Source organism: Mustela nivalis (genome assembly GCF_964662115.1).
Source record: "Mustela nivalis genome assembly, contig: HAP1_SCAFFOLD_292, whole genome shotgun sequence".
Lineage (NCBI taxonomy): Eukaryota > Metazoa > Chordata > Mammalia > Carnivora > Mustelidae > Mustela > Mustela nivalis.
In genome coordinates this window covers 664,202-681,052 of record NW_028136349.1, presented here as the reverse complement: position 1 = coordinate 681,052, position 16,851 = coordinate 664,202, and the positions used below count along the sequence as shown (strand labels likewise).

General features: G+C 37.6%; 2 protein-coding genes across 7 annotated transcripts in view; both read left to right on the top strand.

Annotated features, from left to right (window-relative positions):
- The window catches only part of LOC309857056 (conserved oligomeric Golgi complex subunit 2-like), a gene marked incomplete at its 5' end in the record, with an annotated part of 269,912 nt that extends 263,789 nt beyond the window's left edge, over window positions 1-6,123 (top strand). The window contains 2 exons of the mRNA XM_082749950.1: window positions 3,711-3,770; window positions 5,393-6,123. Of these exons, the coding sequence (XP_082606076.1) occupies window positions 3,711-3,770; window positions 5,393-5,456 (124 nt within the window). The 3' untranslated portion in view covers window positions 5,457-6,123. The remainder of the gene's footprint in view (window positions 1-3,710; window positions 3,771-5,392) is intronic.
- LOC309857055 (uncharacterized protein) overlaps window positions 1-16,851 on the top strand; it is a 252,171-nt gene that overhangs the window by 34,744 nt on the left and 200,576 nt on the right. The window contains exon 3 of one of the 6 annotated variants that reach the window (XM_082749942.1): window positions 956-1,005. The exons of the other annotated variants lie outside the window; for them this stretch is intronic. The gene's annotated coding sequence lies outside the window, so the exon portion shown is untranslated. Of the gene's footprint in view, window positions 1-955; window positions 1,006-16,851 lie in introns of those variants that run through there. 6 annotated transcript variants of the gene reach the window in all.

Below are 16,851 nucleotides of genomic sequence, written 5' to 3'. Positions count from 1 at the left end.
CACCAACCATATTCCCTATGCTGTGCCTTTCGTCCTGCAACTTATTAATTTTGTAACTGGAAGCCTGTTATCTCCCACTGTATTTCACACATTTTGCCTGTCCACCCGCTGCCTCCTCTTTGGAATCGATCAATTTGTTCTCTGTAGTTCTGTTTTTCTGTGTGTTCAGAGAACTTTTTAAGATAACTTGGTGCCTTTAAACATATTCCTTGATTTACATTATTTTTGGATACGTATTTGCCATGTTACCCAATTAGTTATGTAATGACCTCAAAATTTTGGGGCTTAAAACAACCCTTTTGTCATATTACATATGTTTTGGGGGTCAGAAATTAGGGCAGGATCTCATGGGGCAATTTTTATGCTTAATACGGCATTAACTGAGGTCAGTGGGTGGTGGCCTTCAGCAGGCGGCTGCTTGGTCTAGAGGATTCAGGATGACTTTATGCACATGCCTGTCACTTTGATGGGTACAGTTGGGAGGTGAGGCTAGATGGCCCTCCACTTCCGTGCAGTCTTTGTAACAAGGTTGTTGGACTTCTTTCCTGTCCACTCAGAGCTCCAATAGCAAATGTTCCAAGAGAGGGGTTCCTTTTGGACTTGGGCCTGAAACTGACACGTTTATTTCACTGTTTAACACAGTCACATAGCCCATGTGAATCAAAGGGAATGGGGAGTCATAGGATTTGTGATCATTTTTTAACGTGCTACATATGTTCATATGTGCATTTTTTCCCATTTCTCTGACCTGTGGGAAAATGGAAGTTATTGATCAAAGAGTCACAGGTTATCAAGCCGTACAAGAGACTTCAGACTTAATCCAACCTCCATACTTTATAGATTAAAGAATATATATGTAGGTGCACATGTACATCTCCATATCAGTTATTATATATACACTTGTATATCACTAAAAATGGTATCTGTGGATCAGCCAATTCTTCTTTCTTCATAGGAATGAAAAGGACTCGTCATTCCCTGGCAAATCTGAAGAAAGAAGCCAGAGCAAGAGTAAGGGAGAAAGAGAGTGAGGAGCATCTGATGGGATAGGATTTCTTACAAAAGGACTCCTGAAATGACCAGAGAAAACAGACCAACAGAAAAGGGCAGACTTTGACCAAGCGGTGCTCAACGACGTGAATATCCACATGGAACAGAAGAGGTTTTAACACTATTCCCTACTGATGTAGCCTACATACTAAAGAGGACATCAGAAGTTTTCTGGAAGATACACTAGAAAACCATTTTGAGGACCTGGGGGCGGTGGCAGAGATGAGTGGAACAGAACACCAAAAACAGGAAGCCCAAGAAAGCTTGGGTGCCGCTTCCAGTCGGCGACGAGAGAAGAATTAGGCACGAACCAGTCAGCTGGAAAAGACTGGGAGCAGGGGACAACAGTCGAAAAGGACGGCTGCCAGGAGCAACTCGACAGTCTCACTTTTATTGGATAGAAAACAATAGCCAATAGAAGGATTGAGGAAGGTCAAATGTTAATCCCATCTTGCTGACAAGCAAGAAGGAGGATAAAGTTTATAGTTAAACAAGCACATTGAAAGAACTCTTGCAACTAACAGCGGGCACTTCTGGGAAGAGAAAGGCTCGATGGCGGATAAGGGAGGCAGGCGGTTTTCATTCCACCCTGAGCTAACCTGTCGTTCCCGGGTGCTCCGCTTTCCTGAAGCAGGCGGCATTCCGCCCTGGGCCGGCCGGGCTTCCAGCCAGCGCAGCTTCTGTGAGGGGGCTGCATTCCGCCATGAGCAAGCGAGGTATCCCCCGCTGCCCAGCTTCTGTGAACGGGCGGTGTTCCGCCCTGAGCAAGCTGGGCATCCCCAACTACCCAGCTTCACAGTCATATATCATCCTTTTCCCCAAAGACCTGTTGCCAGTATATGTATTTCTAGAGGTCATATGTAAATGTGCTTGGTAACTAGTAAAATCCTCCAGGGGTTACAGTTGAAGTAACAAGTTGTTCCGAGGGGCACCAGCAGTTGGGAAGTTGGACTCTTGTCATTCCAAGGTTCCAAACAAAAAAATCTTGCCCAACAAATGACAAGACTAAAACTATTAAAGGCTCTATGGAGATACCAGATAAGGAACTGTATACAACTCTAAATAGGAGAACTAGGAATCAAGAAGGATAGATAGGTAACTTCAAAACAATGAAAATCCTAGAGCAGAAATATCCCAAGGAGAAAGCCATCAGCCAAGAAACATGAAAAGATTCCTGAAATCCTCAGTGATCACAAAAGAGCAAAGGAAAACACAATGTGTTAGTGTTAACCCAAGGAGGCAGACCCCAAAGAGTGTTGCTTAATCCAATGAATTTAATCGTGAAAAAAGGATTTAATCATGGAGTGGGGCACCTGGGCGGCTGCTTTATCTGGGGTCCTGATGCCAGTGTCTTGGGCTCCAGACCTTCCTGGGGCTCTTTGCTCAGCAGGAAGCCTGCTTCTCCCTCTCCCATTTCCACGGCTTCTACTCCTTCTCAAATTGGACTTGCTCTCTCGCTGTCTCTGTCTTTCTGTCCAATTCGTCAATAAATCAAACAATTCCTTCAATTCATGAAGTAAAAATCAAATGTTGATGCATGGTGCCCTAAAGAACGACAAGAATATGGAGGGTTGTTCGATGATTTTTTTAAGATTTTCTTTCTTCCTTTGACAGAGATGAGAAGGAGGGAGAGAGACAGGCAGAGAGGCAGGGGTAAACAGGCTCCCTGCTAAGAAAAGAGCCAGATGCAGGGCAGGGTGCGCAGGCTGCTGCCTCGCCAAGTCCAGCATGAAGCCCTGCAGCAGCTCCAGCAGTCCCAAGGGGATCTCTCTGTAGGTCTTGCCTGCCCCTCCCCCGCCGGGGGCACCTGGGCGCCGCCCTCACCTCCTCCCTGGACCGACCTGTGGCCCCGCCCCACCCCCAACCCCGCAACTAGCACACTCAGAGGGCGCTGGAGGCACTCAAGGAGGCTTGCCCCAAGGCTCCCTGGGCTCAGCTGCTCCCTGCTGCTCCCTGCCACAGCAGCACGGAGGGCGGCGTGGGCGAAGGCGGCATCCGCTGAGGGAGCCCGGCCCTGGCAGGGCGGGCAGCACCGAGGGCACCTCCCGCTCGCCCTGGGGCCTGTCCCTTCTCTCCCCACCCCTCCCACTCTCAACCATTGTTCCCTTCTGTGAAGGGTTTGCATACTTGGTTTTAGGGCAAGAGCACAATTGAGTGTGAGGGGGAAAGGGCAGGACCAAAAGAGAGACCCAGTGGACTCTGCCCTGAGCCCAGAGCTTGCCTCAGGGCTCAATCTCAAGAGCCTGAGATCACCACCTGAGCCAGAACCAAAGAGTTGGGCGCTTCACTGAGGGTGCCACCAAGGTGCCCCTCAGCTGTTGTGGGCCAATTTCTGGAGAGGGGTGCCTGCGTGGCTCTGTCAGTTCAGCGACTGCCTTGGGCTCAGGTCATGACCCCGGTCTTGCAGATCTCCTCCCGCTTCCGGCTCCCAGCTCCTTGGGAAGTTGGCTTCTCCCACTGACCTTCTCCTCTCTCATGCTCTCTCTCACTCATTCTCTCACAAAGAAAGAAAGAAAAGCTTTAGCCTTGTTTTATGGGCTTCAATATGGTTGATCTCAATGAGTTTTCTCATCTGATGCAGACAACTTGAGGATAGCCATGTGTTTCTAAAAGGGTCCTTTTGTGTTCTGAAATGTCTTCTTTCTCTGTTCATTTATCAGGTGTCTTTCCATTGTCTCTTCTCAAGACCTAGGAAAAGCAGCCTTTGAGGATTCGTTTGGGTAAGGTCTAGTCCTTTTCATCCTTTTTCTTTCCACAAAATCTATACTAGCCTCTGCTTCCTTCTAAGTAGAGTTTATTTTTCACTGCCCTTTCAATAGAATTTGAGTCGTTCACTCTGAAGGTCATTGTTGAAATGTTGAATTTGAAGTCTACTACCTCGCTAGGCGTATTTTCTTTTTCCTGTCTATTCCTTCTTCCCTTTCCTTTTAGAACTGCCTTCCTTTCGATGACCTGAGTCCTTTGGAGGCTAATCTCTGCCTTCTTTGATTGGCTGTCACAGGGGCAGTCAGAGATTAGTAGGTATTTCTGACCCTTTTTACAGTTGTTCTCCCCTTCTTTAGGGAAGCTCTAGAGTCAGCTTTCTCCGAGGGATCATTTCATCCCGCTCCTAACTCATGCTCCTTACCGGGTCTCTACTGAATATTGTGACTTAGCCAGAAGAACACTTCCCTCTGGCTGGTAGGACCTCCACTGACCTCTAGCCTTGTAGGAGTCTTGGCAACCATCTGGTTCCGTTGCCTTGACTCTTTGTCAGAACCTGGAGCATTTTCTAAGACACACACTGCTTCCTATGGACCAAGGACTCAAGAGGACTCCAGTGTGTATTTTCAAGAGCTTGTTTTCTACTTGAATTCCGTCTCTCTGGAACGCATGTCATGTCATTTTCATCACTCCAGCCTTCCTGAATTCCAATCTCTCTTTCCTCATATCAGAGAGACTCCCATCTTTTCCTTGGAATCTCCTCCCTACCCTCACCATCCAGAATTCCTCTAGGTGAAAGCTGAGTGAATCCTGGGGCTCAGTTTATTTTTTTTACTTTTTTGCTTGTTTTTCTTTTCACAGGGTTCACAAATGTGCGTTCATTTTCAATGTTTTAAAGAGTTAGATATATAGATATATGTATAGATAGATATAGACATATCTATATCTATATAGATAGATAGGTACTTTTTTTCTTTTCAATTCCCCATGGGCTTCTGGTTGGTTACTTTTCCTCTCGCAGGGTTTGTATTAGTTTTCTAGGGGTGCTATTACAAGATACCACAAGCCTAGAGGCTGAAACAACAAAGTGGACAGAATTTGAGTCGTTCACTCTGAAGGTCATTACTGAAATTAAATTTGAAGTCTACTACCTCGCTAGGCATATTTTTTTTTCCTGTCTATTCCTTCTTCCCTTTCCCTTTTGAACTGCCTTCCTTTTTATAACCTGAGTCCTTTGGAGGCTACTGTCTGCCTTCTTTTATTGGCGGTCACGTGGGCAGTGAGAGATTAGTAGGTAATTCTGACCCTTTTTACAACTAACTAACTCAGGCTCCTTACCCGGTCTCTACAGAATATTCTGACTTAGCCAGAGGAACTCTTCCCTCTGGCTGGTTATTACTCCAATGACTTCTAGCCTTGTAGAAGTTTTGGCAACCATCTGGTTCCATTGCCTTGACTCTTTGTTAGTACCTGAAGTATTTTCTTAGGCACACACTGCTTCCTATGGAGCAAGGACTGAAGAGGACACCAGTGTGTATTTTTCCAAGAGTTTGATTTCTACTTGACTTATTTTTCTCTTGAACCCATGGTCATTTCATCACTCCAGCCTTCCTGAATCCCAATCTCTCTTTCCTCACAGCAGGGAGACTTCCATCTTTTCCTTGGAATCTCCTCCCTATGCGCACCATTCAGAACTATTCTAGGTGAAAATTTGAGTGAATCCTGGGGCTCAGTTTTTGTTTGTTTGTTTGTTTGCTTGCTTTCCTTTTCACACGGTTTTCAAATGTCCATTCGTTTTCAATGTTTTAAAGAGTAATTTATGTAGATATAGATATAGACATATCTATATATATAGATAGATTTTTTTTCTCTTTTCCAATTCCTCATGGGCTTCTGATTGGTTACTTTTCCTCTAACAGGGTTGTATTAGTTTTCTAGGGGTGCTATTACAAGATACCACAAGCCTAGAGGCTGAAACAACAGAAGTGGACAGTATCACAGTTCTAGAGGCTACAGTGCTCGTAGACCATGCTCCTGTTGGAGGTATTATGGGAGGATCTGTACCAGGCCCCTTTCCAAGCTTGATGTATTTGGACTTTGGAGTTCTTCACATGGCCCTCTCTCTCAGTGCATATCTGTGTATCCACAGTCTCCCTTAGAAGGACACAAATCCTCCTGAATTAGGGGCCCAGGCTATTCAAATATGATCTCATCCACGCTAGTTACATCTCCAGGGACCCTATTTCCAAATAAGGTCACAAACCCAGGTGCTGGGGTTTAGGACTGGGATAGTATATATGCATACACACACAAACACACACACAAGTGTGTGTGTATGTCTCTCTATATATATATTTATATTTACATTTATATTTATATGTACATAGACTTTTTGATATTTTTTTCTGCCTAATAAAACATTTTTGTTCAGAATCTCAGTCTTCCTTCCTTTCAATAGAATATGATTTGCGGGGCACCTGGGTGGCTCAGTGGGTTAAAGCCTTTGCCTTTGGCTCAGGTCATGAACCTAGGGTCCTGGGATCGAGCCCCACATCGGACTCTCTCTCAGTGGGGAGCCTGCTTCCTCCTCTCACTCTCTGCCTGCGTCTCTGCCTACTTGTGATCTCTGCCTGTCAAATAAATAAATAAAATCTTAAAATAAAGAAAAGAATATGATTCACATGCTTTTGGTGCCTCCTGAACAATTTGAACACCTCTACCAACTCAATTTCCATGAAAGTTATTCTTACTTAAGTCGTCTGCCATTTATTTTTAAAAACAGTTGGCATCTTTTTGCAGTTTACAGTGTTTTTGGTTTGAGTATATGTTTATAGGCTGATGAAGGTGACTTTCATCCTAATCTTTCCTTCTGAATTTGTTCCTTTTTGGGAAAGTAAATTTTCTACTCTTTAAAAACAAGGACCTAGAAAAGCGAAATGGTTCTTTTTCGTGAGTCTGCATTCCATTTTCTCATTTTGCATGTGCTCTATGTGACCACAGTTTTGGGGGCTGACAGCATTTATCAGTATTTAAAAGAGAAAAATGAAATTAAATTTAAATTAAATATATTTAAATTTAAAATTTGAAAACAAAATAAAATTTAAATTTTAAAATGTCAATTAAATTCATTGGAAGGGGACATGAAACATGAGAGACTAAGAACTCTGAAAATCAATCTGAGGGATTTGTAGGGGTGAGGGGTGGGAGGTTGGGGGAACCAGGTGGTGGGTATTAGAGAGGGCACATATTGCATGGAGCACTGGGTGAGGTGTAAAAACAAGGAATACTGTTATGCTGAAAATAAAAATTAAAAAAAAAACAGAAAAATTGAAAAAAACTTAAATAAATACTTTCAAAGAAAAAATGTATTTTAAAAAGGGGACCTATGACTTTTTTTTTTTCTTGTTACTGTCAATGACATGAAGACAAAGTCAGCCTAACCTAGCCCTGTCAGCTATTAGCATGATCACTTATTTCAATGTGGAGTTAATTTAAAATGAACACTCTGGGAGAAATAAACTATATAAATCAAATATATAAGCATTAGTCTAAAGCTTTGGACTTTGCTTCAAGAGAGTTGGCATCTCTTTAGTTTCACTGTGAGAGCAATAACCGTCACTGGGGTATCTAGTAGGATATGTAAACTGGAAGCAAACTGAAATGAATGCTAATATATACATCCATATACATGTATGCATTGTTTATATGGTATAATCATATATTAAATCCCATGGCTTTGGAAGAAAGTTCTGAACAGCTCTAATATAAAATGATAGAGAATATTTCAAAATAGAATATGTAGACTTTCTAATTGGAATTCAAAGTTTTGTGACAATTGTCAATATTTGCCAAACTTTTCAGTAGGTTCTTTGATGCCTGATTCTTTATTTGGGTATCAGAAAATATTTTTCCCATATGGAAGCTTTACACATATTCCTAAGCCATATGGAATAGACACTTTGACTTATATGCAAAAGATTTGTGGTCTTTGCAGAGTCATTACAATTTCTCTTGTGGTACAGATAAAGCCATAAATAAATATATTTATATTTATTTATAAATAAGTATATTTATATATACTTTATACTTTATTTATATTTATAAATAAGTATATTTATAAATATACACATATTACATAAATTGTCTCATATGTTTTTGAGTATCTTACTTGCTCTTACTCATCAGAGGTAAATCACTGCATAGGCCCATACTTAAAGGAAATGTGCACAGTGGGTTTCATCAAATATAATATTTTTCTTCTCTTTGTACCCTCATCCAATTCCAGTAAGTACTTTACTTACACTAAATCCCGTCAACTTAACCTGTACTGGTTATTCTTGTAAAAAAGAAATGTTAAAGAGTCTTGAAAACATGGTATTTTTTCCTTCTAAAATGTTGTCTCTTTTTTAATGTAAACTAAAAAGAAAAGATAATCATTCTGTTAGAAACTTAGCCCACTGCATCTTCAGGTTTTCCTGTGTTATAACATATATTTTTAGTATGTCCTTCATACTAAATCTCTAATAGTATTCATTTCACAGGCTTTTGTGCTCAGAAAGGAAAATAAAGGAGACCTTGAGATTATAATAGCATTGACTAGTATTAAATGTGAGAATTTGATACCCAAAAAGGATAGCATTTATTCAAGTTTACTTCGGTTTTAAAAATTAATATTTATTTATTTGAGTAATAAATTCATAAACCTAATTCATTCTTATATTTTTAAGTTCAACAGGCAAAATTTATTACTCCATTTATAACTCAAAAAATATTAACAACCACTTCTCAGGAGACTGAGATTACACATTAAAAAGTTAGCTTAGGTAACCTGAGTGGCTCAGTCAGTTAAGCATCTGACTCTGGTTTTGGCTCAGGTGGTGATCTCAGGGCTGTGAGAAAGCCCCAAGGTGGGCTCTTCACCCATCATGTCTGCCTGAACCTCTCCCTTTGCCTCTGCCCCTCCCCCTTGCTCTCAGGAACATGCATGCACACACACCGTCTCTTTCCCTCTCAAATAAATATATAAAATCTTTTTAAAATTTTTTAAATGTTAGTTTAGATTTCTTTAAATATTTTTAATTGCATCTATATCTATTTGGATAATTAATTGTCCATTTTACAGACATATTTAAAATCTTTCATATATTTAACTCCTCTATACATAATAAATTAAACTTATAGACATGATGGACATCAAGTTCTCTTAAATATTCCAATATTATGCATAATCTTTTGACCTTTGACTTTAAAACCACAAGACTAAAATAATTATGCAGGCTACCCATTTTGAATTAGAATCCTTATCTAATGTTATTTTTAATGAGTGATGGTTGACATGAAGACTAATAACCAATAACCTTCCAGATTCATGGTAAGAATGTGCTTTGAAGATAGGTCGGGCCATGTGATTTGTTTTGGCCAATAAAATAAGAGCAGAAGCAACATGTGTTGCTTTGATGCCAGAAAACTTCAAGAGGCAGTGCTATATTGTCTTCCCCCAGAAACATTGATCAGCATTGCTCCAGATCGTGGTGACTCTGTCAGTGTCAGTCCCTGGTATTTTCCTGTCCTTCCTTTTGTAACAACACGGGTGGAAACTGAGGGCATCATGCCAAGTGAAATTAGTCAGAAAAGAAAAATATCATGTGTCCTCTCTTATATTTGGAATCTGAAAAAGGCTTTCTACTTAGAAAGTAGAATGGTGGTTGCAAAGAGTTAGGTGCTGAGGAATATGGAGAGATGTTGCTCAAAGGGTACAAACTTTCAGGTAAAAGATGAATAGGTTCTGAGGATATAGCCACTCAGGCACCCCTAGAATGGTTACTGTTTTAAAGACTGATAATACCAAGTGAAAATGTGGATCTACAGGAAATCTCAAACATTATTGATGGGAATATAAAATAATGTCATTGCTTTTGAAAAAAAAATTATACTTTAAGTTACATGTAACACCTACACATGACCAAGTATTTCCAAAAAAAAAAACAAAAAAAAAACCTATATTTCCACCCAACATCTTCTATTTGAATTTTTAAAGAACTTTATTTAGAATAGCCCAAACTAAACAACCCAAGTGTTCATTAAATAGTTAATGGATTAACACATTGTGGCATATTCACACAACAAAATACTACTCAATAGTAAAAGAATATGAACATAAGGTAATAATCTCATATATAAAATATTGCAAATTAATTTTAAAGCATTATGCTAAGTAAAAGAAGCCAGGTACAAACACCAGATGTTATATGATTCCATAAACTACAGTGTAATGTGTAAAGAAAAGCAATTATCTAAGGTCACTGAAGACTGAGCAAAGCAGACATATGTCACAGGTAAGTCAACACTTGCTAGAAGAGAAAAATCCTAGGTAAGCTTTCTAGTTTCACCACTCAGAGCCTGAGGACAGACAGCCCCAACATTAGTGCAATGTTGTGCAACTACAATACGGATGTGATAAAACTTTTTAATAGACTGATGAACCAAGAAGAGCAGAGTCTGGGACAACTACACAGCTGAAAAATTAAGAGGGTGCAGAGTAGAGTGAGGACAGGATTTCTAAAAAGAGAGATAAGGTAGAAACATCACATTATGCCTAAATATTTGGCGAACTTGCCATGCATCACATGGGGAAAAAAAATGTAGTTTGAGTTCTGTCAAACTGCACACTCAAAAACAACAACAACATTCTTTGAAAGTATATAACCTAATCCAGAATCTCTACAATGTATAATTTATACCCAGAACACAAATCCAAATTACACAAACTCCAATGAAATGGAAAAATGCCACACTCAAAGAAAAAAACAATCAGCAAAGACAAAAGTAGAGATGGATCAAGATGTTGGCATCAGAACAGATTTTAAACAAGCTACTATAATTATCTTCATGGATATGGAAATACATTGATGATGAATAAAAAGACAAATCTCAGCAAAGGAATAGAAGCTATAAGAATAAAAAAGAAATTAAAAAGTGGAAAAAAGAATCTGAAATAAAAATTTCACCTGAAAGGATTAACAACATATCGAGGATAAAGTAAATGAACTTTAAGACAGATAAATAATAAATTAGATAAGAGAGAATTAAATGCAAAAAATGAACAGACTCAGAAAAGGTGCAACAATTGAAGATGGCCTAACATATATCCAGTGATTGTACCAGGAGAGGAAAAAAAAATAAAGGGACAGAATAAATGGATGAAGAAATGTGGCTTGTTTCTCAAATTTGGTGAAAAACATAAATGTACAAATTCAAGCTCATTAGAACATAAGCATAGTAAATGTAAGGAAAATAACATCTACACACATACAGTCAAATGTATGCTTCATTTGAAAGTTTTGAAAGCAGCCATAGAAAAACAATATATTAAACAACATACAGAAGAACAAAATTTACTTGAGATCAGTCAAGGTAACTCTTCAATCTCCACGATGTAATGCAGAGATGTCAGAAATAGTAGAAATCTTAAAAAAAATAGAAATAGTAGAAATCTTGTAGATATTTACTGAAGAGATAAGATATTTTTATTGAGATGTCCAAATGAGGCTATTAATTACTTCAGTTGGTGTAGGTAGTGGGAAAATCACAATATTTGGGGGTAGAAGAGCTCAGTTAAGGTTCACATTGACCATCAAGTAGCTGAGATTCTGAACAAGTTCCTTAGACTCTCTAACTCTCTAAGTCTAATCTGCTTATCTTTAAAATTGAAATAATTGCTCCACAAGGTCCTTGTGAAGATGACCTAAGACAATCCACATGAAGAGGTGCCTGGGTGGCTCACTCTGTTAAAGTGGCTGCATTCAGCTCAGGTGGGATTTCAGGGTCCTGGGACCAAGCCCAGAATTTGGATCCCTGCTCAGTGGGGAGTTGACTTGTCCTTCTCCCTCTGCCCCTACCCCTGCTCCATCCCACTTGTGTGCCCACACTCTCTCCCTCTCTTTTCCCTCTCAAATAAACAAATGAAATATTGAAAAAAAAAAAAAGATGATCCATGTGAAAATGTCTGTTTTTAACATATACAAATTATAATATTTATGATATTTAGTTGAATCCAAATGATGTTTCATGTTTGAGTATTTCTTACAAAGATACACTGTTTAATTACTGCAGAAAGACCATAATTTTGGTACCATTTTTCTGTATCAGTGGTTTATGGACTAAAAATAATTGTCCAATATAAAGGCAAATTACCTGTTGACATCTGCAAAATGACTTAAATCTTTAAAATCTTGTCCATATGTCCTCTCACTTCCCAGCATGGTGACAGAATTTTTAATTAATGCTTCTAGTTATTGATTTTCTACAACTGACCAGTCTCCAAAATTTTCTTACATAGACTTTTAAAAATAATTCTTATATTAAGATTTCTAGGGGTGCCTGGGTGGCTCAGTGAATTAAAGCCTCTGCCTTCGGCTCAGGTCATGGTCCCAGAGTCCTGGGATCGAGCCCCGCATCAGGCTCTCTGCTCGGCCTTGTAATCTCTGCCTGTCAAATAAATAAATAAATAAAATCTTTAAAAAAAAAAAGATTTCTAATAAATTGAAATTAATTTTCCTTAAAATTATTTGAGAATTTTATTTTGCATTTGCCATTTATTCCATCTCATTAAACATCACTATCTAATATCTACCTCCAAATAGCTACTTGCATTTTTAACATTTATACCACAATAAACTTTGATGGTTTAATAGTTGTCAAAGTATACTGCAATGTTTAGCTATACTGCTATTGCATATAAAATCAGGACTTGGTAAAGCATACCAAATATACACAAATGTACATTTTTTATCCAGTAAGTTTCAATTTATCTGAGGTAGACTGTTTTATATAGAAGTATCTCGAACAAATAAGAATATGTTTTCTTCTTTTATAGATTAATACTTCCAAAAAGAGATAGCTTATTTGACAAAGTTTCTGAAACAAACTATGACCTCCTACAAAACTGAAGTGGTTGAAAAGACAAAATATTGCTAAATAGCCAACAATACTATGTTTTTATTCGCTGGAATCTGGAGATTAAGAAAAAAATACACTCTACTCTAAGCCATGTTAGGTTGGAATTATTATCCTAATACTGTGAAGAAAATTTTCATTAAGTCATGGATTTTTATGTGTGAAGGACAAGCAGATAATTATCTTTAGGAAATGGGAGAAAATTGTAACTACTTTTCAAATGTAACCTTGACATTTTGAAAAATGCAGTCATGGATCTGTCCCCATGGGGACAAACATATTACCCTTCATTTCTGCATCAAAATTCAGCACATCATAGCCAGATCTGATCTAATCTCCATGGTCTGTCTTAGGGGGTTTACATGCTTATAAAGATATGTCCCAATGAACAGCAAAGATTCACTGAATGTTTCTGTTCCCCACCATTTCAATTGATACTGACAGTCATCCTTATTTTTAGCCTCAGGTTTTTCAAGGTAAAAATCAGTTTTTATGCAGTAAAATAGATGATTCAGTCAAAAGAAAAAGTTTGTGAGAACTTCAAAGCAACCACAATTCTTGGGACTAAGAATTAGACCCTATGGCTCCATTCTCCCAGTAGGACACACTTACAGAAATCAACATTGCTTACAAACATCCAGAGTTTGCCTTCATTTAACCCCTTATTAATGATAGATGGAAGGAAGGTTTAGAGTCACTAAAATCCACTGCCACGTAGGTCATTATTTTCTTTTTTTTCTCCTCTTTGCATTGAGATAATCTATACAAAAGTGCTTTACCTGGTACCTGAAATAAATTAGTTATCCAACAATGTGTTCATTGTGGTCTTTTAATTGTTTGGTTTCATTCACTTTTCCCTTTACACCTTGAAAAGATACTAATTAAGAAATTTTAATCAATACAGTCAAACAGCAGACATCCTGTTTATTATCTGCAGACCTTTCTAAATCTCTAGAACAAAAAAAAACACCCTTTTTAATGAATCTCATCATTGAGATTCTTACTGGTAATTTCATACGTGTGAGTCATTAAAATTTTGCCTCTGTGTATGCTGAGGAATAGGAGAACTTCGATTTTTGTCACTTTGCCAATGTGCTCGACTTAAGCATGATCTCTTCTTATATTTCAAAGTTGCTTTCTATCATGGGGTCTGAGGACCTGGCCTTTGAAAGCACTATAGAACTTGCTTCCAATGCAAACACAGTAATTTCACTTCAACACCATATCACAATATATCTAAACAGCAAAATCACATAGTTAACCCAATATAACTCAATAACTTATTCATTTCAGGGTTTTATTTTTTCTTAATTGCTTTATATTTGTACTGTCCACATGGAATTTTGCTTTTATGTACCTCCATTTCCATAGTAGGCATATCAAACATTATGAACACAGTTCACTTACAAAGGCAAAAACCTTATGATAATTCATTTCATGAATTACTGTTTTTAACCTAATTGATTTTCCTTATGGAAAATTTTAATACATAAAATGATGGAGTGCCTTTGTTTGTTTACTTACTTGCCATCTCTCTTCTACAATAGAATATCAAGTTTAGGAGGGCAGGAACTGTATTTCTTTGCTGCTATATCCTCATTGAATACAGTACCTAGCACACATCAGATGTACAATAAAGATTTGTTAGATGAATGAGCAAATAAACAAAAGCACAGTAAATGTCTGTCTGTACTTGTTCAATCTTATGGAGGGTCAAAAACTTACAGTATTAGGTGGGACAATATGGCTCCAATGGAATGGAATTGAGTATTTTGCTCCTCTTAGGTCACTTAGGCTCTGTCAAAGGACCAGAAGGCTAAGGTGTGGTTAAATCCCCTAAATAAGAAATATATTAAGAGCTGACATTATTATTTGTAATCTCAAGGACTCCAAATTCTGTTTTTTTTTCTTCCATTTGTATCTTTCTTTCCCCAAATTATTTTATAGAGATCTGTCTGATCTATTGATCAGAGATCAACACCCTAGGTCAGAAATAGCCTAATAGAATCTGTATTCTTAATATTTCTAATAATGTTCTAAAAATAAAACCAAAACCAATGTACTCATAAACATCATTTGAGAATCATAAATTTATGACATTTCTCTGTTTACATAATATGTGCACATACATGTACACTATATACTCATATTCTTACAAAAACAAGAATTAAAATGCATACACAAATTGAGAAATAAACCAGGAAAATAGTTTATAAAGAAGGAATGGTTCATATCAATTAAAATTGTACAAGTTTTCATAAATTTCTAGTTGGCCTATTAGCAAATTGGAGGTTTTTTTGAATGGCCAATTATCTCCTTAGAAAGTATATATCTTCTAGTCTCCAAAGGTGACAGACAGGGCCAAAACAGGAAATATTATTAGTTGAATGGTATTAACAAGTTCTGAGTTCCAAGGTTGGAAAGTAAACTAGAGAGCTCCAAATGTGGAATTCCTGAAAAGTCAGAGAAATAAGTTCAACAAAAGAGCAACTGGCAAGGGATGGGATGTCTTAAAATTTGTTCATTGCATATATGATGTCTTTAAATATGCAGGTTTTGTTGTGCTAAAAAACGTTCCCTTTTATGCCTAGTGTTTTAAAATATTGTAATCACTGAAAATACTGAACTTTATAAAATGTTGTTATGGGGCCTATGGGTGCCTTGGTAGGTTAAGTATATATCTGCCTTTGGCTCAGGTCATGATTTGGGAGTCTTGGGATGGAGCCCCACGTAGGGCTGCCTGCTCAAGGAGTCTGCTTCTCCTTCTCCTCTGCCCCTCTCCTCACTTGTGCTTTCTTTCTCTCTCTCAAATAAAATCTTTCTTAAAATGTTATGACATCTACCAAGATACATATTTTTTTTTGCACAGTGACAAATTGCCTGATACTCAAATGATAAATCATCCTTGAATATTTGGATTAGATTCTTTCTTTAATGTAATGTAATGTAGTGTAATGTGTTACCATATTTTACATAGTAAACATACTATTGAATTTATATTATTTTACTGACCTTTTCCTTTATTACAAGTTTTTGGATTACTTTTACACTGTTGGACTGATTTCATTATATAGGTTATCTCAAATCATTTTTTGGATAAGGTGGGGTAAAAATAATCACACATTTATGGCACAAGAAGGATAAACAGAAGAACAACTTTGGCTCTCATGCTTCCATCAATGAGAAAATAATTATATTTCTATATATACATAAATATACATATTTATGTCATTATGTACATATTTGTACCCATATGAGATGTTACAATCAGTATATTGAGCAGTGATTCTTTTTTTATTAAAGGTTTTATTTATTTATTTGACAGAGATCACAAGTAGGCAGAGAGGCAGGCAGAGAGAGAGGGGTAAGCAGGCTCCCGCTGAGCAGAGAGCCCGATGCGGGGCTTGATCCCAGGACCCTGAGATCATGACCTGAGCTGAAGGCAAAGGCTTAACCCACTGTGCCACCCAGGAACCCTGAGTTTAATATAATTTCTAGTTCAAATTTAATTTCTAACTCTATCTTTATTAAAATATCAAACAATCAGGGTAACACAAGAAGTAAAAATAGTACAGGTCCCTGGCTATATTTTAACCTCTCTATACATATATATTTCTGCTGTTAAAGGCTCTAGACTCTATTCCTTCAGTATATAGACAGAGAGAGAGACCCAGCCCTAGAAATAGTAGTTGTAACATCAGAATCATACAGTAGCAAAGGTTTTCAGTAAAAGGGTAGAGAAATAATCCTAACTGAGAATATCTTCTACCCCTCTATTGGCAGAAGGTCTCAACTATTACCCTAGAATATTATGCAGTAAAACACCTGGTACACAAGGTCAAATAACATTACTGATTATTTATATATAAATATAGATATAAATATAAATATATATATATATATATATATTTATGACTGCCAATCAGGAAAATACTTCTCAGTCTATCTGTACATTTTAACACATATTCAATCCCCAATTTGGGGATGAGATAAATGACTGACCCATCTGACTCAAAAGTAGTATCCATGTCTATCACAGTAATTATAAACTATGTGAGTATAGGGGAGGCTATCCATTTAAATTACTTCATATTCTTTGTTCTAACTGAATTCTGTCCTCTATACTCTACAAAAAATATGTTA